Source organism: Pezoporus wallicus, unplaced genomic scaffold (genome assembly GCF_028554395.1).
Source record: "Pezoporus wallicus isolate ANWC-B61680 ecotype Strahan unplaced genomic scaffold, APGP_CSIRO_Pwel_v1 contig_9547, whole genome shotgun sequence".
Lineage (NCBI taxonomy): Eukaryota > Metazoa > Chordata > Aves > Psittaciformes > Psittacidae > Pezoporus > Pezoporus wallicus.
Genome location: NW_026642365.1, coordinates 64242 through 89299, shown reverse-complemented (window position 1 = coordinate 89299; position 25058 = coordinate 64242). Strand labels below are relative to the sequence as shown.

The window sequence follows — 25058 nt, the reverse complement described above, 5'->3', positions numbered from 1 at the left end:
GCCCCATGGCTCCAAAGGGTCCCCCTGGCCCCAATGTGTCCCCATGGCCCCAATGCGTCCACATGTTCCCAATGTGTCCCCATGGCCCCATTGTGTCCCCATGGCCCCAGTGTGTCCCCATGGCCCCAATGTACCCCCATGGCCCCAATGTGTCCCCATGGCCCCAATGTTTTCCCATGGCCCCAAAGGCTCCCCATGGCCCCACCAGGTCCCCATGGCCCCAAAGGCTCCTCATGGCCCCACCAGGTCCCCATGGCCCCAAATGGTCCCCATGGACCCATCGTGTCCCAGGCGGGGGTTCAGGACACAGCCACCCTGTGCGGGTGCCCCCAATGCTCTTTATTCTCCCATGGGATGGGGGTGACCCCGTGGGGAAGCCCTAGAGATGCACTGGGATGAGGGGGGGGGGGGGGGGTGTCACACGCTGGTGGCCTGGGCATCGTCCCGTAGCACCCGGTGGCCCACCCTCCTGTGGTGGCCCAAGGCCTGGGTGATGGCCGCCTGCAGCTGCCCCTGCTCCTGCTCCAGCGCCAGCACTCGGCTCTCCTGCGAGGCAGCCCATTGACACCCATTGACACCCATTGATACCCATTGTCACCCATTGATACCCATTGTCACCCGTTGACACCCATTGACACCCATTGTCACCCGTTGACACCCATTGATACCATTGACACCCACTGACACCCACTGACACCCATTGACATCCATTGTCACCCATTGACACCCATTGTCATCCATTGTCACCCATTGTTACCCATTGACACCCACTGACACCCATTGACACCCATTGATACCCATTGACACCCATTGTCATCCATTGTCACCCATTGACACACACTGACACCGACACCCATTGACACCCACTGAAACCCATTGACACCCATTGTCACCCAGTCACCCATTGTCACCCGTTGACACTCATTGACACCCATTGACACCCACTGACACCCACTGACACCCGTTGTCACCCATTGCTACCCACTGCTGTCCATTGTCACCTATTGCCATCCACTGCTCCCCAGTGCCATCCATTGTCACCCTTTGACACCTGTTGTCACCCATTGCCACCTATTGTCACCCATTGTCACCCTTTGTCACCCATTATGATACTTGGTCACTCACTGTCACCCATTGCCACCTTTATCATCCATTTTGATCCTTGGTCACCCATTGTCCCCCACTATCACCCACTGCCACCCGCTATCACCCACTGCCACCCACTGTCACCCATTGCCACCCACTGTCACCCATTGTCACCTATTGCCACCTTTGTCACCCATTGTTCCCCTTTGTCACCCATTGTCACCCTTTGTTACCCTTTTTCACCCACTGTATCCCTTTGTCACCCATTGTCGCCCATTGCCACCTTTGTCACCCATTGTTCCCCTTTGTCACCCATTGTCACCCATTGCCACCCATTGTCATTGCCACCTTTATCACCCATTGCCACCTTTGTCACCCATTGTTCCCCTTTGTCACCCATTGCCACCTTTGTCACCCATTGTTCCCCTTTGTCACCCATTGTCACCCATTGCCACCTTTGCCACCCATTGTTCCCCTTTGTTACCCATTGTCACCCATTGTCACCCATTGCCACCTCTGTCATCCATTGTTCCCCTTTGTCACCCATTGTCACCCATTGTTACCCTTTGTCACCCATTGTCACCCATTGCCACCTTTGTCACCCATTGTCACCCATTGCCCCCTCTGTCACCCATTGTCACCCATTGCCCCCTCTGTCACCCATTGTCACCCATTGCCACCTTTGTCACCCATTGTCACCCATTGCCACCTTTGTCACCCATTGTCACCCATTGCCCCCTCTGTCACCCATTGTCACCCATTGCCCCCTCTGTCACCCATTGTCACCCATTGCCACCCCTGTCACCCATTGCCACCCCTGTCACCCATTGTCACCCATTGCCACCCCTGTCACCCATTGTCACCCATTGCCACCCCTGTCACCCATTGTTCCCCTCTGTCACCCATTGTCACCCATTGCCAGCCCTGTCACCCATGGGTGCCCCACGCCCCAGCCCTCACCAGCTCCCGGCTCTTCTCCTCGCTGCCCTTCAGCCTCTCCAGGTCCTTCTTCCTGTTGCCTTCAGCCGCTGTCAGCCTGGGGGGGCATGGGAAGAGCCCAGCTCTTGGAATGGGGGAGGGAAACCCCCTGGTATGGGGCACCCATTGGTATGGGGCACCCATTGGTATGGGGCACCATTGGTATGGGGCACCCACTGGTATGGGGCACCATTGGTATGGGGCACCCACTGGTATGGGGCACCCATTAGTATGGGGCACCCACTGGTATGGGGCACCCACTGGTATGGGGCACCATTGGTATGGGGCACCATTGGTATGGGGCACCCACTTGTATGGGGCACCCACTGGTATGGGCACCATTGGTATGGGGCACCCACTGGTATGGGCACCCATTGGTATGGGGCACCACTGGTATGGGACACCCACTGGTATGGGGCACCCACTGGTATGGGGCACCATTGGTATGGGCACCATTGGTATGGGGCACCCATTGGTATGGGGCACCCACTGGTATGGGGCACCATTGGTATGGGGCACCCATTGGTATGGGGCACCCACTGGTATGGGGCACCACTGGTATGGGGCACCATTGGTATGGGGCACCATTAGTATGGGGCACCCACTGGTATGGGGCACCACTGGTATGGGGCACCACTGGTATGGGGCACCCATTGGTATGGGGCACCATTGGTATGGGGCACCCACTGGTATGGGGCACCATTGGTATGGGGCATCATTGGTATGGGGCACCCACTGGTATGGGGCACCCATTGGTATGGGGCACCATTAGTATGGGGCACCCATTTGTATGGGGCACCCAGTGGTATGGGGCACCACTGGTATGGGTCACCCACTCGTATGGGCACCATTGGCATGGGGCACCCACTGGTATGGGCACCCATTGGTATGTGGCATCCATTGGTATGGGGCACCCACTGGTATGGGGCACCATTGGTATGGGGCACCACTGGTATGGGGCACCCATTGGTATGGGGCACCCACTGGTATGGGGCACCCACTGCTTTGAAGCACCCATTCGTTTGGGTACCCATTTATTTGGGGCACCCATTGCTTTGAGGCACCCCCTGGTTTAGGACACCAACTGGCTTGGGGCACCCACTGGTTTGGAGCACCCATTGCTTAGGAGCACCCATTACTTAGGGGAACCCATTGCTTAGGTGAACCCGTTGCTTAGGTGCACCCATTGCTCTGGAGCACCCATTGCTTTGGTGCACCCATTGCTCCGGAGCACCCATGGCTTTGGTGCCCCCATTGCTCCAGAGCACCCATTGCTTTGGTGCACCCATTAAGTTGGGGCACCCATTGCTTTGGTGCACCCATTGCTCTGGAGCACCCATTGCTTTGGTGCACCCATTGCTCCGGAGCACCCATTCCTTTGGTGCACCCATTGCTTTGTGGCACCCATTACTTTGGTGCACCCATTGCTTTGGTGCACCCATTGCTCCGGAGCACCCATTGCTTTGGTGCACCCATTCCTTTGGTGCACCCATTCCTTTGGTGCACCCATTGCTTTGGAGCACCCATTGCTCCGGAGCACCCATTCCTTTGGTGCACCCATTGCTGTGTGGCACCCATTACTTTGGAGCACCCATTGCTTTGATGCACCCATTGCTCCGGAGCACCCATTGCTTTGGTGCACCCATTGCTCCGGAGCACCCATTGCTTTGGTGCACCCATTAAGTTGGTGCACCCATTGCTCCAGAGCACCCATTGCTCTGGAGCACGCATTGCTTGGCACATCCATTGCTTTGGAGCACCCATTGCTTTGTGGCACCCTTCCTTTGGTGCACCCACTGCTCCGGAGCACCCATTGCTTTGGTGCACCCATTAAGTTGGTGCACCCATTGCTCCAGAGCACCCATTGGTTTGGTGCACCCATTGCTCCAGAGCACCCATTGCTCTGGAGCACGCATTGCTTGGCACATTCATTGCTTTGGAGCACCCATTGCTTTGTGGCACCCTTCCTTTGGTGCACCCATTGCTCCGGAGCACCCATTGCTTTGTGGCACCCTTCCTTTGATGCACCCATTGCTCCGGAGCACCCATTGCTTTGGTGCACCCATTAAGTTGGGGCACCCATTCCTTTGGTGCACCCATTGCTTTGTGGCACCCATTACTTTGGAGCACCCATTCCTTTGGTGCACCCATTGCTCCGGAGCACCCATTGCTTTGGTGCCTCCCCCGCTTTGTGCCCCCCCCTCCTTACCTGGCTCCCACCGTGCCCGCTCGGGCATTGGCCTCCTCCAGCTGCCCCCGGAGCCCCCGGAGCTGCTCCCGCTGCTGCTCCCGCTCCCGCTCCGCGCCCCGGAGCCGCTCCTCCGCCTCGGCCACGCGCAGCTCCAGCGCCCGCGCCTGCTCCTGCTGCGCCTCCACCTCCTGCCTGAGCGCCCGCAGCACCCGCGCCTGCTGGGGGACAAGGATGGGGGCAAGGGGGCACCCGTGGGCTTAGGGGCACCGCCACCCATTGGTTCCCATCTCCAATGGGGCACCCATGGGCTTCTGGGTGCCACCACCCATTGGTTCCCTTCATCCAATGGGGCACCCATGGGCTTTGGGGCGTCACCAACCATTGGTTCCCATCTCCAATGGGGCACCCATGGGCTTCGGGGCGCCACCACCCATTGGTTCCCATCTTCAATGGGGCATCCATGGGCTTCTGGGTGCCATCACCCATTGGTTCCCGTCTCCAATGGGGCACCCATGGGCTTCGGGGCACCACCACGCATTGTTTCCCATCTCCAATGGGGCACCCCAATGGCTTTTGGGTGCCACCACCCATTGGTTCCCTTCATCCAATGGGGCACCCATGGGCTTCGGGGGCGCCACCACCCATTGGTTCCCTTCATCCAATGGGGCACCCATGGGCTTCGGGGCACCACCACGCATTGGTTCCCATCTCCAATGGGGCACCCATGGGCTTTGGGGCGTCACCAACCATTGGTTCCCATCTCCAATGGGGCACCCATGGGCTTCGGGGCGCCACCACCCATTGGTTCCCATCTTCAATGGGGCATCCATGGGCTTCTGGGTGCCATCACCCATTGGTTCCCGTCTCCAATGGGGCACCCATGGGCTTCGGGGCACCACCACGCATTGTTTCCCATCTCCAATGGGGCACCCCAATGGCTTTTGGGTGCCACCACCCATTGGTTCCCTTCATCCAATGGGGCACCCATGGGCTTCGGGGCGCCACCACCCATTGGTTCCCTTCATCCAATGGGGCACCCATGGGCTTCGGGGCACCACCACGCATTGGTTCCCATCTCCAATGGGGCACCCATGGGCTTCGGGGCGCCATCACCCATTGGTTCCCTTCATCCAATGGGGCACCCATGGGCTTCGGGGCGCCGCCACCACCCCTTGGTTCCCTTCATCCAATGGGGCACCCATGGGCTTTGGGGCGCCACCAACCATTGGTTCCCATCTCCAATGGGGCACCCATGGGCTTTGGGGCACCGCCACCCATTGGTTCCCATCTCCAATGGGGCACCCATGGGCTTCGGGGCGCCACCACCCCTTGGTTCCCATCTCCAATGGGACACCCGTGGGCTTCGGGGCACCGCCACCCATTGGTTCCCATCTCCAATGGGACACCCGTGGGCTTCGGGGCACCGCCAACCATTGGTTCCCATCTCCAATGGGGCACCCATGGGATTCGGGGCACCGCCACCCATTGGTTCCCATCTCCAATGGGGCACCCATGGGCTTCGGGGCACCACCACGCATTGGTTCCCATCTTCAATGGGGCACCCATGGGCTTCGGGGCGCCATCACCCATTGGTTCCCTTCATCCAATGGGGCACCCATGGGCTTTGGGGCGTCACCAACCATTGGTTCCCATCTCCAATGGGGCACCCATGGGCTTCGGGGCGCCACCACCCATTGGTTCCCATCTCCAATGGGGCACCCCAATGGCTTTTGGGTGCCACCACCCATTGGTTCCCATCTCCAATGGGGCACCCATGGGCTTCGGGGCACCACCACGCATTGGTTCCCATCTTCAATGGGGCACCCATGGGCTTCTGGGTGCCATCACCCATTGGTTCCCGTCTCCAATGGGGCACCCATGGGCTTCGGGGCACCACCACGCATTGTTTCCCATCTTCAATGGGGCACCCGTGGGCTTCGGGGCACCACCACCCATTGGTTCCCATCTCCAATGGGGCACCCCAATGGCTTTTGGGTGCCACCACCCATTGGTTCCCTTCATCCAATGGGGCACCCATGGGCTTCGGGGCGCCACCACCCCTTGGTTCCCTTCATCCAATGGGGCACCCATGGGCTTTGGGGCGTCACCAACCATTGGTTCCCATCTCCAATGGGGCACCCGTGGGCTTCGGGGCACCACCACCCATTGGTTCCCATCTCCAATGGGGCACCCATGGGCTTCGGGGCACCACCACCCATTGGTTCCCATCTCCAATGGGGCACCCCAATGGCTTTTGGGTGCCACCACCCATTGGTTCCCTTCATCCAAGGGGGCACCTATGGGCTTCGGGCCGCCACCACCCATTGGTTCCCTTCTGCAATGGGGCACCCCAATGGCTTTTGGGTGCCACCACCCATTGACCCATTGGTTCCCGTCTTCGATGGGGCACCCATGGGCTTCGGGGCGCCACCACCCATTGGTTCCCATCTCCAGTGGAGCACCCATGGGATTCGGGGCGCCACTACCCATTGGTTCCCTTCATCCAAGGGGGCACCCATGGGCTTCAGGGTGCCACCAACCATTGGTTCCCATCTCCAGTGGGGCTCCCCAATGGCTTTTGGGTGCCACCATCCCATAGTTCCCTTCTGCAATGGGGCTCCCCAATGGCTTCAGGGTGCCACCACCCATTGGTTCCCATCTCCAATGGGGCTCCCCAATGGCTTTTGGGTGCCACCACCCCATGGTTACCTCCTCCCATGGGTGGATGCCGTAGAGCTCGCCCTGTGCCACCGCCGCTGCCACCTCCTCCACGTAGCGCTGCCAGGGCACCGTGGACTTGCGGAGCTTCCCGCGTCCCTGCGGCACCGGGGACACCCATGGGTGCTGGTGTCACCCCGGGTGTCACCCTGAGGTGGTGGCAATTCCAGGTGAGGGGCCCCAAGGGGTGCACGCAAGGTGCTGGTGAGCCAAGGGGCAGTTGACTGATGGGAGGGGGGCTTTAGGACCCAGTAGTACTCAGAGTGGGGGCATTAGGACCCAGGGAGTGCTGTTGGGTACCCAGGGATAGGGGGTTGCACCCCAAGGGATGATGGGGTGCAACCAGGGGTAGGGGTGCACCCAGGGTGATGGGGGGCACCCAGGGGTGATGGGGACAACCCAGGGGTGATGGGGAGAACCCAGGGGTGATGGGGGGCACGCAGGGGTGATGGGGGGCACCCAGGGGTGATGGAGGGCATCTAGGAGTAGGGGGGCATCCAGGGGTGATGGGGGGCACCCAGGGGTAATGTGGAGAACCCACGGGTGATGGGGGGCACCCAGGGATGATGGGAGCATGCGGAGGTGATGAGGCGCCCCCAGGGGTAGGAGGGCACCCAGGGGTGATGAGGGGCACCTGGGAGTGGTGAGGGGCATCCAGGGGTGATGAGGGGCACCCAGGGGTAGGAGGGCACCCAGAGGTGATGAGGGGCACCCAGGGGTGATGAGGGGCACCCAGGAGTGGTGAGGGACAAACCAGGGGTGATGAGGGGCACCCGGAGGTGATGAGAGGCCCCCAGGGGTAGGAGGGCACCCAGGGGTGATGAGGGGCACCTGGGAGTGGTGAGGGGCACCCAGGGGTGATGAGGGGCACCCAGGGGTAGGAGGGCACCCAGAGGTGATGAGGGGCACCCAGGGGTGATGAGGGGCACCCAGAGGTGATGAGGGGCACCCAGGAGTGGTGAGGGACACCCAGGGGTGATGAGGGGCACCCGGAGGTGATGAGGGGCACCCAGGGGTAGGAAGGCACCCAGGGGTGATGAGGGGCACCCAGAGGTGATGAGGGGCACCCAGGGGTGATGAGGGGCACCCAGAGGTGCTGAGGGGCACCCAGGAGCAGGAGGGCACCGAGGGGTGATGAGGGGCACCCAGAGGTGCTGAGGGGCACCCAGGAGCAGGAGGGCACCGAGGGGTGATGAGGGGCACCCAGAGGTGCTGAGGGGCACCCAGGAGCAGGAGGGCACCGAGGGGTGATGAGGGGCACCCGGGGGTGATGGGGAGGACCCTGGGGTGCTTTGCGCTCACAGCACCCATCACCCCCCCCCCCCCCCCCCCCCCCCATGTCCCCAGCCCCACACCAGGGTTTGCGGTGCCTTTACCGGGGCATCGCAGGGGCCAACGGCCCCCGGGGGTTCCGCGGCCGCCGGCTCTGCCCGGTGCTGGGCGCTGCTCTGGTGCCGCCGGGCCCCGCTGCTCCGCGCCGGGACGCTCTGCGTGCGCTGAACGTTGCGGCGCTCCCGGCCCGGGACCGCGGCCGATGCCGGGGCAGGGGCCGGGGCTGGCTCCGGGTCGGGTCCGTCCTCCCGGCCCCGGCCCCGGCGGATGCTGAGCAGGGACTGGCTCTTGATGAGGGGGCTGTGCTTGCTCAGGTCCCGCGGGGGCACGAAACCGGGCTTGAAGCTCTCTGCTGGCCTGCGGGTGAGAGGGGTGGGTGGAGGGAGGGAGGGAGGGATGATGGATGGATGATGGATGGATGGATGATGGATGGATGGATGGATGGATGGATGGATGGGATGGATGGATGGATGGATGGATGGATGGGATGATGGATGGATGGATGGATGGATGGATGGATGGATGTTGGATGTTGGATGGATGATTGGATTGGATGGATGGCTGGATGGATTGGATGGATGGATGGATGGATGATGGATGGATGGATGGATGATGGATGGATGGTTGATGGTTGGATGGTTGGATGGATGGATGGATGGATGGATGGATGGATGATGGATGGATGGATGGATGGATGGATGGATGGATGATGGATGGATGGATGATGGATGGATGGATGGATGGATGGATGGATGGATGGATGGATGGATGGATGGATGGATGGATGGATGATGGATGGATGGATGATGGATGGATGGATGATGGATGGATGGATGGATGATGGATGGATGGATGGATGGGTGGATGGATGGATGCATGGATGGATGGATGGATGATGGATGGATGGAGGGATGATGGATGGATGGATGGATGATGGATGGATGGATGATGGATGGATGGATGATGAATGATGGATGATGGATGGATGGATGATGGATGGATGGATGGATGGATGGATGGATGGATGGATGATGGATGGATGGATGATGGATGGATGGATGATGGATGGATGGATGGATGGATGGATGGATGGATGGATGGATGGATGATGGATGGATGGATGGATGGATGGATGGATGGATGGATGGATGGATGATGGATGGATGGATGGATGATGGATGGATGGATGGATGGATGGATGGATGGATGGATGGATGGATGATGGATGGATGGATGGATGATGGATGGATGGATGATGGATGGATGGATGATGGATGGATGGATGGATGATGGATGGATGGATGGATGGGTGGATGGATGGATGCATGGATGGATGATGGATGATGGATGGATGGATGGATGGATGGATGGATGATGGATGGATGATGGATGGATGATGGATGGATGGATGGATGATGGATGGATGGATGGATGGGTGGATGGATGGATGCATGGATGGATGATGGATGATGGATGGATGGATGGATGGATGGATGGATGGATGGATGGATGGATGGATGAATGGATGGATGAATGGATGGATGATGATGGATGGATGGATGGATGGATGGATGGATGAGGATGGATGGATGGATGGATGGATGAGGATGGATGGATGGATGGATGGATGATGGATGGATGGATGGATGGACGATGGATGGATGATGGATGATGGATGGACGATGGATGGATGGATGATGGATGCATGGATGATGGATGATGGATGGATGGATGGATGGATGGAGGGATGATGGATGGATGATGGATGGATGGATGATGGAGGATGATGGAGCCAGGAGGGACCAGAACCAACCTGAGCCCAACTGGGACCAGGACCCAGGAGGGACCAGAACCACCATGAACCAAAACAGAATCAGAGGCACCCCAAATCCCGTTGGGATCAAACCCACGTCCTGGCCCCAGCCTGGACCTGAAGCACCTCAAACCCAGTCAGGTCCAGAGACACCCCAAGCCCAACAAGAACCAGAGACACCCCCAATCCAGTTGGTACCAGAAACATCCCCCAAATCCAACCAGAACCACGTGTCCCTGTGTCCACCCACTGATACCTTCGCTCTGTGGTGGAGCTGAGACGGACGGAAACAGGGACAGGGGTCCCCTCCTTGATGGCAGTGAGGATGGTGGGCAGGGGCTCCAGCTCCTTCTGTGTGGCCTACCAGGACAAGACATGGATGTTAAGGTGACAATGGGTGGCCATGGGGCAGTGGACACTAACTCTATAGGTGGGGAGAAGGAGGTGGCCACCACTCCTGCCAGCCACCCTTGGGGACAAATGGGTTGGTGGCACCTGGTCCAGGCTGGAGAAGATGTCACAGAGCAGAAGGTGGAGGGTGGCGAGCTCCAGGGCCAGGTCCACGTAGCCGTCGTAGGTGGCCACGTGACCACTGCTCTCAGGGCTGGCCACGCTCTGCAGGAAGCCTGTCATGGTGCTCCAGTTGTGCTCCAAGAACTCATTCATGAAGCCCATGTAGGCCTCCTTCTCGCCAAAGCTGGGGAACACCATGGCTGGTTACTTGGGTGATGGCCTGGGACACCACCATGGTCATGGACCACCACCGTCGTCATGGACCACCACCATGGTCATGGGCCACCTCCATGGTCATGGACCACCACCATGGTCACGGGCCACCTCCATGGTCATGGGTCAGCACCATGGTCATGGACCACCACCATGGTCGTGGGCTACCTCCATGGTCATGGGCCACCTCCATGGTCATGGGTCACCACCGTGGTCATGGACCACCTCCATGGTCATGGGTCACCTCCATGGTCATGGACCACCACCATGGTCATGGACCACCACCGTGGTCATGGACCACCACCATGGTCATGGGCCACCTCCATGGTCATGGACCACCACCATGGTCATGGGTCACCACCGTGGTCATGGGCCACCTCCATGGTCATGGACCACCTCCATGGTCATGGGTCACCACCGTGGTCATGGGTCACCACCGTGGTCATGGACCACCACTGTGGTCATGGACCACCACCATGGTCATGGGTCACCACCGTGGTCATGGGCCACCTCCATGGTCATGGACCACCTCCATGGTCATGGGTCACCACCGTGGTCATGGGTCACCACCGTGGTCATGGACCACCACCGTGGTCATGGGCCACCTCCATGGTCATAGGCCACCTCCGTGGTCATGGGCCACCTCCATGGTCATGGGTCAGCACCATGGTCATGGACCACCACCATGGTCGTGGGCTACCTCCATGGTCATGGGCCACCTCCATGGTCATGGGTCACCACCGTGGTCATGGACCACCTCCATGGTCATGGGTCACCTCCATGGTCATGGGTCACCACCGTGGTCATGGACCACCACCATGGTCATAGGCCACCTCCATGGTCATGGGCCACCTCCATGGTCATGGGCCACCACCATGGTCATGGACCAGGCCACTTCCAGGATCATAGACCAAGTCATTGGACCCGTCAGGGTCCAACCCCACCCTCTGAAGCCAAACTGGGACCAGTGATTCCAAGTCCATCCCTAGACCCAAGACCAGAGCCATCCCCTGAACCCAGTCAATGTCCCTGCACCATGTCACCACCCTGTCTACAAGCCAGCACATGGGTGATGACACTTCCATGTTCATGGACCAAACCTCCATAGGTCAGGCCCCCACAGATGACATGTGAGACTCTGCAGTTGAGCCAAATCAGGTCCATGCATGGAATGGAGATGTCCCCGTCGCCCCATGGCCATGTTCCCCCCCCCCCCCCATGCTGGTACCGTGCCGTACGTGGTGAAGTTGGCCAGGTTCTGGATGACTTTGGCCACCAGGGTGAGGGTGCGGGACGTGGCCTCGCTCGGGTACTCCTGGATGAGGCCGAAGAGGCTGGGGGACATGATGGCGGGGCAGAGGAAGCGCAGGAACAAGGAGGCCGAGACCAGGCGGTGGCCGATGGGCTCCTTCCCCCGCGCCACGCACGCCTCCCGCCACGCCATGAAGATCTCACCCAGCTCCACAGGGAAGGTGCTGCAGGGACAGAGACACCCTCAGGGGTGCTGGGCCAGGAGGGAGGTCCTGGAGCACCCCCATGTGCCACCGTGAGTTGGGTTGGGGTGGGTTGGGGTGGATGAGTTGGGTTGGGTTGAGATGGGATGGATGAATTGGGTTGGGGTTGGTTGGGGCGGATGAGTTGGGTTGGGATGGATGGGTTGGGTTGGATGAGTGGGGTTTGGATGGATTAGTTGGGATGGCATGGATTAGTTGGCTTAGGATGGGTTGGGTTGGGATGAGTTGGGTTGGGATGGATGAGTTGGGTTGGGGTGGATGGGTTGGGTTGGATGAGTGGGGTTGGGATGGATTAGTTGGGATGGGATGGATTAGTTGTCTTAGGATGGGTTGGGTTGGGATAGATGGGTTGGGTTGGGAAGAGTTGGGTTGGGATGGATGAGTTGGGTTGGGGTGGATGGGTTGGGTTGGATGAGTGGTGTTGGGATGGATTATTTGGGATGGGATGGATGAGTTGGGTTAGGATGAGTTGGGTTGGGATGGATGAGTTGGGTTGGGATGATGAGTTGGGTTGCTTTGAGATGGATAAGTTGGGTTGGAGCGGGGTGGGATGGATGCATTTCATTGGCTTGGATGGGTTGGGTTGGAATGGCTAGCTTGGGATGCGGTGCCCACCATGCCTGTGCTTGGCCTGTGCTGGGCCCCTGTGCTTGTTGCTGAGGTTGGACCTGGGTCTTTGGTGGTGCTCATCTCCATGCCCATCCCCATGCCCATCCTGGTGCCAGTCCCCAGACCCATCCCCATGCCCATCCTGGTGCCAGTGCCTGTCCTTCTTCCCATTCCTCTCCCTGTCCCCAAACACATCCCTGTGCCCACATCCATCCCCAGGTCCTCCTGGCGTTGGTGGCCTCCTTCATGCCAGCCCCATTGCCCCTGCTGGTGTCCATCTCTATGTCCATCCCATGCCCATGCAGGGCTGTCCCTCACTCGCAGGAGGCAGCGATGCGCTGGAAGGTCTCCTCGCAGACCTGCTGCAGGTTCTTCTGGTTGTCAGAGAGGTCGAGGCCACCACATCTGCTGGGATCCACCTCACAGCTCTCCTCCGAGGTGCAGAGCTGGGCCACAGCCTCACCTGGACACCAAAGGGCAGCCCATGAGGGGACCAACCAGCCACCACCATGGGGATGGCTGTGACCAGCCTCCATCACATCCCCATGGATGTTCTGGGTGTCCTGCAGCACAACCCAACCCATCCATCCAAACCCAATCTATCCATCCCATCCCAACCCATCCATCCCAACCCAACCCATCCATCCCAACCCAACTCATCCATCCAAACCCAATCTATCCATCCCAACCCATCCATCCCAACCCAACTCATCCATTCCAACCCAACCCATCTATCCCAACCCAACCCATCTATCCCAACCCAACCCATCTATCCCAACCCAACCCAGCCGAACCCAACCCATCTATCCCAACCCAACCCATCCCACCCCAACCTAACCCATCCCAACCCAACCCATCTATCCAAACCCAACCCATCCTAACCCAACTAATCCATCCCATCCCAACTAATCCATCCCAACCACACTCATCCAACCCAACACCACTCACCCAACCCAACCCATCCATCCCATACCAACTAATCCTTCCAAACCCGACTCATCCAGCCCAACCCAACTTATCCACCCCAACCCATCCACCCCAACCCAACTCATCAATCCCAACCCATCCATCTGATCTCATCCCATCCCAGGTCAACCCAATCCATAATGCTCTGGAGCACTTTGTAATGTCATGCCCAAGTTGTCATGCACCCCAGACACCCCATAATGTCCCATAAAGACCTGTTCAGCCGTACCCAGTGTGTCCTGGAGGTATTTGCCCCCCACCAGCTTCATGTACTCGTCGATGGCCTTGGTGGTCAAGGTGTTCTCCCGGAAGATGAGGGCCTCGCGGTCATCGAAGCGCTCCAGCTCCGTCACACCAAGGTCGATGAGGAATGACTGCAGGTGGTTGTGTTGAGGGCCCAGGGGGTACCCATGGACCCAACTGACTTGATCTTCCCACCCTGGGATGTTCCAGGATCTCCTGGCACTCCCCTGGATTGTGTTTCCCATCCCAGCAATCCCATCCCTATTTACACATCCCATCCCATGACAACGCAACTCAACCCAACCCAAATTATTCCAACCAAATGCATCCAACTCATCCATCCCAACCCAACTCATCCATCTCAGCCCAACCCAACTTAGCCATCCCATCCCACCCCAACACAACACACCTGCCTGATCTCACCCCATTACAGCTCAACCCAACCCATTCCAACCCAAGCTACCCATTCCAAACCAACCCATTCCAACCCAACCGATCCAAGTCAATGCAATGCATACATCCCACCCCACTCCAACCCAACACATCCATCCCAACCCAACTCATCCATCTCAACGCAACCCAACTCATCCATCCCAACCCAACCCAACTCATCCACCTAACCCACCTCAACCCAACTCATCCACCGCAACCGACCCCAATCCACCCCAACTCATTAATCCCAACCCAATCCTACCCATCCACCTGATCTCATCCCATCCCAACCTAACCCATCCCAACCCAACTCATCCAACCCAACCCAACACATCCATCCCAACCCAACTCATTAATCCCAACCCAATCCAACCCATCCACCTGATCTCATCCCATCCCAACCGAACCCATCCCAACCCAATTCATCCAACCCAACCCAACTCATCCAACCCAACCCAACCCAGCTCATCCATCCCAACCCAATCCAACCCATCCACCTGATCTCATCCCATCCCAGCCTAACCCATCCCATCCCAACCCATCCCATCCCATCCATCCCAACCCAACCCAACTCATTCATCCCAATCCAACCCATCCACCTGATGTCATCCCATTCCAACTTAACCCATCCCATCCATCCCATCCATCCCAGCCCAACCCATCCATCCCATCCCAACCCAACCCATCCATCCCAGCCCAACCCATCCATCCCATCCCATCCCAACCCACCCATCCCACCCCACCCCACCATGCCCACATCCCCGCTCCACCTTGGCCTTCCCAGTGCTCTGCAAGACGCGGACCAAGGCGCCGGCCAGCTCCTCCTTGTGCCTTGCAGCAATGACGGGCTCCAGATGGGCGCAGAGCTCCCGGTAGTGGAAGGTGATGAACTCAGCCAGCTCCTTGTAGCGCACGATGGGCAGCACCCGTACCTCCCGGTAGCGCCCGCGCACCCGCAGCGCCGGCACCCGCTCGCCGGGGCCTCCCAATGGGTACCAGCGCTCCATGGGCTGCCTCGCACCCGATAGCTCGGTCAAGGGGATGGTGATGGAGGCCACCGGTTGAGTTGGGTCCTCATCGTGGCACAGGGCGAGGGTGAGGGCGCGGGTGGGTGGGAGGGCGCCCAACTGGAAGAGTTCGCCCCAGAAGAGGTCTCCATCGGGCCCGGCCACCTTGGCCGTGGTGCGGGCGAAGAGGGAGCCGTCGAGGTGGAGGTGGCAACGGAGGCGCCGCCGAGGGGGTAGGTCCCGGCCTTCGTACACCCAGAGGGTGAGGGAGAGCTCCAGGCGCTCGCAGCTATCCTGTAGGGTGGGGTTTGGGCTATGGGGTATGGGGTATGAGGTATGGGGTATGGGGTATGGGATACAGGGCATGGGATATGGGGTACAGGGACATGGGATATGGATATGGGATATGGGGTATGGGATGTGGGGTGTGGGGTATGGGGTAGGGGGTATGGGATAGGGGGTATGGGATATGGGGTATGGGATATGGGGTATGGGGCATGGGATGTGGGGTATGGGGTATGGGATGTGGGTATGGGGTATAGGATGTGGGGTATAGGATATGAGGTATGGGATGCGGGGTATGGGGTATGGGATGTGGGGTATGGGATATGGGGTATGGGATACAGGGCATGGGGTATGGGGTGCAGGGACATGGGATATGGATATACGATATGGGGTATGGGATAGGTGGTATGGGGTATGGGATGTCGGGTAAGGGATATGGGGTATGGGATATGGGGTATGGGATACAGGGCATGGGATATGGGATAGGGGACATGGGGATATAGGGCATGGGATATGGGGCCATGGGGATATGGGATATGGGATGCAGAATATGGAGATATGGGGACATGGGAATATGGGATATGGGATATGGAATATGGAGATATGGGGAGATGGGATATGGGGACATGGGGATATGGAATATGGAGATATGGGGAGATGGGATATGGGGAGATGGGATATGGGATATGGAATATGGAGATATGGGGAGATGGGGAGATGGGATATGGGGACATGGGGATATGGGGACATGGGGATATGGGATATGGAATATGGAGATATGGGGGCATGGGGACTTGGGGATATGGCAATATGGGGACAAGCAGACAGGGGACAAGGGGGACATGGAGGTGTGGGTGAATGTGAGGGGGAAGGGGGCCGGGGACAGAGTTTTGGGTGGATGCTGGGATGGGGGAGAAGGGGGACAGGAGGGGCCATGGGGGAATGGAAGAGATATGGGGGGACATGGGTGGATACAGGGAACAGGAGGGGACCCAGGGGCAGGGCAGGGCATGGGGACAGGAGGGGTCAACCCCATCCAGGGGACCCAGGACTCCAGAGTGGGCTGGAGGGGGGGGGGGGGGGGGTGTCCGCTCCCTCCTGTCTGGGTGCTGGGGGCACCCTATGGGTGCCGGGGGTGCCCCATGGGTGCCCCCATGCTCCCACCTTGTTGGGCTGCGCGGCGCGGCGCAGCTCCTCGATCCAGCGGTCGCGCTCGGCCAGGGACGTGCACCCAAAGGAGCGGCTGCCCTCGGCCGTGATCACCTGGGTGCAGGGAGGGCGTCTGCAGGGGCACCCATGGGTGCCATGGAGGGGCTGGGGTGTCCTTTGGGGGTACCTTTCACAGCGCCTGGGGGCCCCTTTAGGGTGCTTGCACTGCTCTGGGTCCCCTCCATGGTGCTTTGGGTGCCCCTTTGGGGGGCTTGCACTGCTCTGGGTGCCCCTTTAGAGTGCTTGCACTTCTCTGGGTGCCCCTCCAGGATGCTCTGGGTGCCCCTTTAGGGTGCTTGCACTGCTCTGGATGCCCCTCCATGGTGCTTTGGGTGCCCCTTTGGGGTGCTTGCACTGCTCTGGGTGCCCCTCCAGGATGCTCTGGGTGCCCCTTTAGGGTGCTTGCACTGCTCTGGGTGCCCATCCAGGGTGCTCTGGTTGCCCCTTTAGGGTGCTTGCACTGTTCTGGGTGCTCCTTTGGGGTGCTTGAACTGCTCTGGGTGCCCCTTTAGGGTGCTTGCACTTCTCTGGGTGCCCCTTTAGGGTGCTTGCACTGTTCTGGGTGCTCCTTTGGGGTGCTTGCACTGCTCTGAGTGCCCCTTTAGGGTGCTTGCACTGCTCTGGGTGCCCATCCAGGGTTCTCTGGGTGCCCCTTTAGGGTGCTTGCACTGCTCTGGGTGCCCCTTTAGGGTTCTTGCACTGCTCTGGGTGCCCATCCAGGGTGCTCTGGGTGCCACTTTAGGGTGCTTGCACTGCTCTGGGTGCCCCTCCAGGATGCTCTGGGTGCCCCTTTAGGGTGCTTGAACTGCTCTGGGTGCCCCTCCAGGATGCTCTGGGTGCCCCTTCAGGGTGCTTGCACTGCTCTGGGTGCCCCTCCATGGTGTTTTGGGTGCCCCAGGGTCCCCTTTAAGCTCCCTGGGGTGCCCCTATGGGTGCCCCCCTGGGTGCAGGGCACCCCGTTACCTGGAAGCAGAACCTCTCCCCTACGATGCTGCCGTGCAGGGGCCGCACGAGGACGTTGTCCCCATTGAGGTCCAGCTCGGGCACGCTGGGTGCTGGCAGCAGCGACTCCCTGGACCCACAGCGGCTGGGGACCCTGTGGGGGCACAGACCCCATCACCGGAGCACCCTCAGCAGCACCCATGGCCCACCCCGGGCACCCATCCCCTTGGTGCTGTACCTGTCGCTGCCGGGGCCACCACCACGTCCCTTGCGGTCCCAAAGCCTCTTCCATAGGAGCCCCTGGGTGTGGGGAAGGAGCTGGGTGCTGCAGCACCCATGGGTGCGGAGCGCCGGCAGGGGTTGGGGGTGATGGGTGCTGGGGGTGCCCACCTTGACGTTGTGGAACTGGGAGGTGTCGCTCTCGGGGCTTCTCCCTGGGCTATGGGTGCTCTGCTGGTCCACAGCAGGGTCTGGGGGGGGGCACCCAGCATTGGCACCCATTCACCAGCACCCCAGCACCAAGCCAGGGCTTGGGGGGGGGGGGGCAGGATGCACCCATAACCCCTATTCCCATCAACCATGCGCTGGGATGTGGGTACCAAATCCTGCTGGTACCCCCCCCCCCCCATATCCATCACCCTCAGATGCAGCCAAATGGGTGCTGATGGGTGAAAGGGAGAAGGGGGCTAGAGGGGTTTATCCTGCCCTGGCCGTGTGGGTGCTGGGGGGTAAGGCAGGTCCCTGCATGGTGCTGAGCAGCACCGGGGCCCCATGGTGAGGAGCCCCAAGGGGTTTTATCACCCATCAGCAGCCGCAGCAGCGGGAGGAAGTGGTGACATCGCTGCACCCAGCGCTTCCTCCCCGCAGCCAGCCTGAGAGCTTCCTCCCATGTGGGGCGCGTGTGGGGCACGGGCCATGGGGTGCTGCGTGGGGCATGGGGTGCTGCATGGCATGGGCATGGGCATGGGCATGGGCAGGGTGGGATGCATGGGGCAGGATGGGATGCATGGGGCAGGATGGGATGCATGGGGCATGGTGGGATGCATGGGGAACAGTGACATGCATGGGGCATGGTGGGATGCATGGGGAACAGTGGGATGCATGGGGCAAGATGGGATGCATGGGGCATGGTGGGATGCATGGGGAACAGAGGGATGCATGGGGAACAATGGGATGCATGGGGCATGGTGGATGCATGGGGAACGGTGGGATGCATGGGGCATGGTGGGATGCATGGGGAACAGTGACATGCATGGGGCCTGGTAGGATGCATGGGGCAGGATGGGATGCATGGGGAACAGTGACATGCATGGGGCATGGTGGCATGCATGGGGCAAGGTGGGATGCATGGGGAACAGTGGGATGCATGGGGCCTGGTGGGATGCATGGGGAGCAGAGGGATGCATGGGGCATGGTGGCATGCATGGGGAGCAGAGGGATGCATGGGGCATGGTGGGATGCATGGGGCAAGGTGGGATGCATGGGGAACAGTGGGATGCATGGGGCATGGTGGGATGCATGGGGAACAGAGGGATGCATGGGGAACAATGGGATGCATGGGGCATGGTGGATGCATGGGGCACGGTGGGATGCATGGGGCATGGTGGGATGCATGGGGCATGGTGGGATGCATGGGGAACGGTGGGATGCATGGGGCATGGTGGGGTGCATGGGGAACAGTGGGATGCATGGGGCATGGTGGGATGCATGGGGAACGGTGGGATGCATGGGGCATGGTGGGATGCATGGGGCATGGTGGGATGCATGGGGAACAGAGGGATGCATGGGGCAAGATGGGATGCATCGGAAACAGTGGGATGCATGGGGCCTGGTGGGATGCATGGGGCATGGTGGGATGCATGGGGAACAGTGGGATGCATGGGGCCTGGTGGGATGCATGGGGAACGATGGGATGCATGGGGCATGGTGGGATGCATGGGGAACAGTGGGATGCATGGGGCCTGGTGGGATGCATGGGGAACAGTGGGATGCATGGGGCATGGTGGGATGCATGGGGAACAGAGGGATGCATGGGGAAGAATGGGATGCATGGGGCATGGTGGATGCATGGGGAACGGTGGGATGCATGGGGCATGGTGGGATGCATGGGGAACAGTGGGATGCATGGGGCCGGGTGGGATGCATGGGAAACGATGGGATGCATGGGGCATGGTGGGATGCATGGGGAACAGTGGGATGCATGGGGCCTGGTGGGATGCATGGGGAACGATGGGATGCATGGGGAACAGTGGGATGCATGGGGAATGTCACGGTACATGCTATGGGGCATGGTGTGGGGCATGGCACAGGACATGGCCAAGATTCACTGCCCTGTGCATGGTGCGTGATGGCTGCATGGCCTGGTGCATGGCACAACACATGGTGCATGGTGCATCACCATATGGCACACGCAGGGTGCATGGCACAACACACGGCCCAAGGGGCTCCAGGCACCGAACCTGCACACACCAGCACCCACGGCACAGGGTGAGGGCACCCATGGGTGCCATGAACTCACCGGGGTCCCTCCTGCTGCCTGCTGGGTGCGCGTTGAAGCTCTCAGCCATGGAGCTCCCCACCCAGTTCCTGCTCCTGCACGAGGCCTGGTGGCACATGGGGGTCAGGCAACAGCACCCATGGGTGCCCCCCAGCACCCAAAGGACTCCGGATGGCCCCATGTCCTCACCTCCTCGTCCCGGCCCACCAGCACCAAGTGTCCGTCCACCAGTGAGAAGTGGGAGACGTCCCACACGGGGCCATTGGGTGCTGGAGCCAGCAGGGCTGCTGATGTCCCATGGGTGCTCACTGCAGGGGGACATTGGGTGCTCACCATGGCCCTGTCACCCATGGGCAGTGTGGTGGTGCCAGGGGACATGTGGCCATGGAGGTACCACCAGCCGTCACTCACTGCATCCCAGAGCATCACCCGTTTCCATTGCCCACCAGCACCCAACCCATCACCCATCACCCCCAACATATCACCCATCACCCCCAACATATCACCCATCATCATCACCCATAACCCCCAATCCATCACCCATCATCACCACCCATCACCCCTAGTCCATCACCCATCATGATCACCCATCACTGCTAATCCATCACCCATCATGATCACCCATAACCCCAATCCATCACCCATCATCATCACCCATCACCCCTAATCCATCACCCATCATCATCACCCCCGATCCACCACCCATCCTCCTCACCCATCACCCCAATCCATCACCTATCGTCATCACCCATCACCCCTAATCCATCACCCATCATCATCACCCCCGATCCACCACCCATCCTCCTCACCCATCACCCCAATCCATCACCCATCCTCATCACCCATCACCCCTAATCCATCACCCATCATCATCACCCATCACCCACCATCATCACCCATCCCCCCAATCCACCACCCATCCTCCTCACCCATCCCCCCAATCCATCACCCATCGTCATCACCACCCAAACCACCACCCCCATCCCCCACCCCCCCCTCCAGCACCCTGACCCCCACCCTTCCCAGCACCCCATACCTGCGGCAGCATCAAGAGGCACCTTCTCAGCCCTGGCTCCACTCTCCCCATGCCCCTTCCTCTTGGCCATGGAGCACAGGTACCTCTGCAGGGCGGCTTTGCCACCCTCGGGTGCTCTGCTCTCCTTGGCCCCCTTGGTGGGTGCTGAAAAAGCCCTTTGGAAGAGGGACCGGCGGGTGCTGCCTTTGGGTGCCCCTAGGTTGGAGCTGCCCCGTCCCACCCCGTTATGGGGTCCGTCAGCTTCAGGGTGGCTGTAGGAGCGCTTCCACCCCTGCAAGCGGGTCCAGCGGCGGCTGCCTGGGGACCCTGCGCCCCGCTCAGCACCCATGGGTGCTGCTGTGCGCCATCGGTAGCTCTTCAGGAGCGTCGGTGGCTCAGGTCCCAGGGGGGGCTTCTCCATCACCTCCATCTGTGGGATGGGGAGGGCCACGTTCCATGGGTGTCCATGGTGGGGGGGTGGGGGGGTGGGGTGGGATGGGTGCCCTTAGCTGGGTCCCCCTAAACTGGTACCTACACCCATCAGCTCCAATTTGGGTGCCCCATCCAAGCGTTCCTGTTGGGGCATCTCCACCAAGATATCTCCATGCAGGTACTCGCATCTGGGTGCCCTTATCTGGGCACCCCCATCCAGGCACCCACATCTGGGTGCCCTTATCTGGGTACCCCCATCCAGGCACCCACATCTGGGGGCCCTTATCTGGGGACCCCTAAATTGGTACCTGCACCCATCAGCCCCAATTTGGGTGCCCCATCCAAGTGTTCCTATTGGGGCATCTCCACCAAGATACCCCCTTCCAGGTACCCACATCTGGGTGCCCTTATCGGGGGACCCCCATCTAGGCACCCACATCTGGGTGCCCTTATCAGGGGACCCCCATCTGGGTACCCCCACCCGGGCACCCACATCTGGGTGCCCTTATCAGGGGACCCCCATCTGGGTGCCCTTATCTGGGTACCCCCATCTGGGCACCCACATCCAGACACCACCATCTGGGTGCCCTTATCTGGGGACCCCCACCCAGGCACCCACATCTGGGTGCCCTTATCTGGGGACCCCCACCCAGGCACCCACATCTGGGTGCCCTTATCTGGGTACCTCCATCCAGATACCCACATCTGGGTGCCCTTATCAGGGTGCCCCCATTCAGGCACCCACATCTGGGTGCCCTTATCTGGGGACCCCCATCCAGGTACCCACATCTGGGTGCCCTTATCTGGGTACCTCCATCCAGATACCCACATCTGGGTGCCCTTATTGGGGGACCCCCATCTGGGAATCCACATCCAGACACCCACATCTGGGTGCCCTTATCTGGGGACCCCCATCCAGGCACCCACATCTGGGCACCCCCATTCAGTCTTCCCCTATGCAGGCACCCCTATATAGGCACCCATGACCATGGACCCTGTGTGGACACCCCCATCCAGGGACCCTTACCTGGGTGCCCTCATACGAGCACCTCTATCCAGGCACCCATATCTGGGCACCCCCATTTAGGAGACCCTCATTCAGGGGTGTCCCTATCCAGACACCCATGTATAGGCACCCTATATGCCCCCCTATCCACACACCCCAATCTGGTGCTCTGGGTGCCCACCCCCATCTGGGTGCTCTTCTCCCATCTTGTGGGTGCCCCATCCTCGGGGTGCCCCTGCCCATGGAGGGGTCCCCATTTGTGGGTGCCTGGGGTGCCCCTGCAGCATCCATCCATAGCACGGCACAGAGGTACCAGGGCCCGGTGACACCCACATCACGGTGACACCCAGAGCTATTGTGACACCCATGACACGACGACACCCTTGACACGGTGACACCCATGATACGGTGACACCCATGCAGGTGCCCTGGCACCACCCCAGTCCTGAGCCCAAGCAAGTCTCTTCCGTCACCGCAGCAGCCTCATTTCCTCCCATCACCAACCCCCAGCCCCTGGGCACCCCCCAGCACCCTAAGGGTGCACCCATGGGTGGCAGCACCTCCTCATTGAGTGGGGGTGGCTTTGCGACCCACCACCACCCCCTTTGATTCAAGGAGGGTGCCCAAACCCTGACGATCTGGGGGAGGTGGTGGTGTTCAAAGCATCACTTTTGGGGTGCCATCCCCCTCCAACACCCTCATCTGCAGCACCCATCACCCCTCCGGGTGTTGCTTCATCCCTCCCTAGCACCCTAAACACACCCCTAAGGCTGGAGCATCACCCCGGGGTACCCCCCACCCGTATCCCCCCTTTGTCCCCCCCATGTCCCCCCTCTTGTCCCCGTCCTCCCCCCCCATCCCCATGGTACCTCGGCTCCTCTCTGCCTCCTCCAGCACCCAGTTCCTGTCGTGGCTTCCCCATGTGACCAAGCAGGAGTTTCAGTCACACCCTCACCTCCGCCTCTGCCCCATGGGGATGATGCCGAGAGCTTCACTCCTGGGCCTCCTCCATAGGGTTTGGGCCCCACTGAGGTTCCCCCCCCCCCGATGGGGTCTGGGGACCCTGGGGAGCAGCGCCGTGTGCGAGGATTTAGGGCCATGGGTAGGCTTCAGAGTGAATGGGTGCTGCTTTGATGCAAGGGGGTGCTCGTCTTAAAGGGGGGTTATGGAGGTGGGGGGGGGGTCCTTAGGGGTCATAGGGGGTGGGCAGCACCCTCTGAAGTCCTCGCCCATCGCCCACCCCCTGCCTCAGTTTCCCCATCCAGGAACCACCCGAAGCTGATGTCCTGGCACTGGTTTTATTGGGGGGATGGGGGGGGGGTATGGTGGTTGGTGGCCATGGGGAGGGTCTGCTGGGCTGGTGGGACCAGAACAGGATCCATCTGGGATGGTGGGACCAGAACAGGATCCAGCCAGGATGGTGGGACCAGAACGGGATCCAGCCGGGATGGTGGAACCAGAACGGGATCCATCTGGGATGGTGGGACCAGAACAGGATCCATCTGGGATGGTGGGACCAGAACGGGATCCATCTGGGATGGTGGGACCAAAACGGGATCCATCTGGGATGGTGGGACCAGAACAGGATCCAGCCAGGATGGTGGGAGCAGAACGGGATCCATCTGGGATGGTGGGACCAGAACAGGATCCAGCCGGGATGGTGGGACCAGAACGGGATCCATCTGGGATGGTGGGACCAGAATGGGATCCATCTGGGATGATGGGACCAGAACGGGATCCATCGGGGATGGTGGGACCAGAACAGGATCCAGCCGGGATGTTGGGAGCAGAACGGGTTCCATCTGGGATGGTGGGACCAGAACAGGATCCAGCCGGGATGGTGGGACCAGAACAGGATCCATCTGGGATGGTGGGAGCAGAACGGGATCCAGCCGGGATGGTGGGACCAGAACGGGATCCATCTGGGATGGTGGGACCAGAATGGGATCCATCTGGGATGGTGGGACCAGAACGGGATCCAGCTGGGACGGTGGGACCAGAACGGGATCCATCTGGGATGGCGGGACCAGAACGGGATCCAGCTGGGACGATGGGCT

At 60.3% G+C, this 25058-nt stretch overlaps 1 protein-coding gene across 2 annotated transcripts; it reads right to left on the bottom strand.

The window, feature by feature from the left end:
* Nucleotides 1-417: 417 nt before the first annotated feature.
* Nucleotides 418-23981, bottom strand: RASAL3 (RAS protein activator like 3). 2 transcript variants are annotated; one of them, XM_057429563.1, is made up of 19 exons: nt 23871-23981; nt 21585-21993; nt 20738-20856; nt 20570-20654; nt 18442-18521; nt 18290-18351; nt 18073-18205; nt 17065-17163; nt 15379-15909; nt 14163-14307; nt 13286-13430; nt 12083-12319; nt 10614-10815; nt 10375-10478; nt 8350-8662; nt 6965-7072; nt 4274-4473; nt 2047-2122; nt 418-546 (listed from the first exon to the last, which is right to left on the bottom strand). In XM_057429563.1, exons 2-19 carry the CDS (start codon nt 21991-21993, stop codon nt 418-420), a joined length of 3177 nt encoding a protein of 1058 aa, XP_057285546.1. In that variant the 5' UTR covers nt 23871-23981. The 2 variants fall into 2 exon arrangements, with proteins under 2 accessions (XP_057285546.1, XP_057285547.1); XM_057429564.1 differs by lacking the exon at nt 23871-23981 and having other exon boundaries at nt 20738-20888; nt 21585-21720.
* Nucleotides 23982-25058: the final 1077 nt, after the last annotated feature.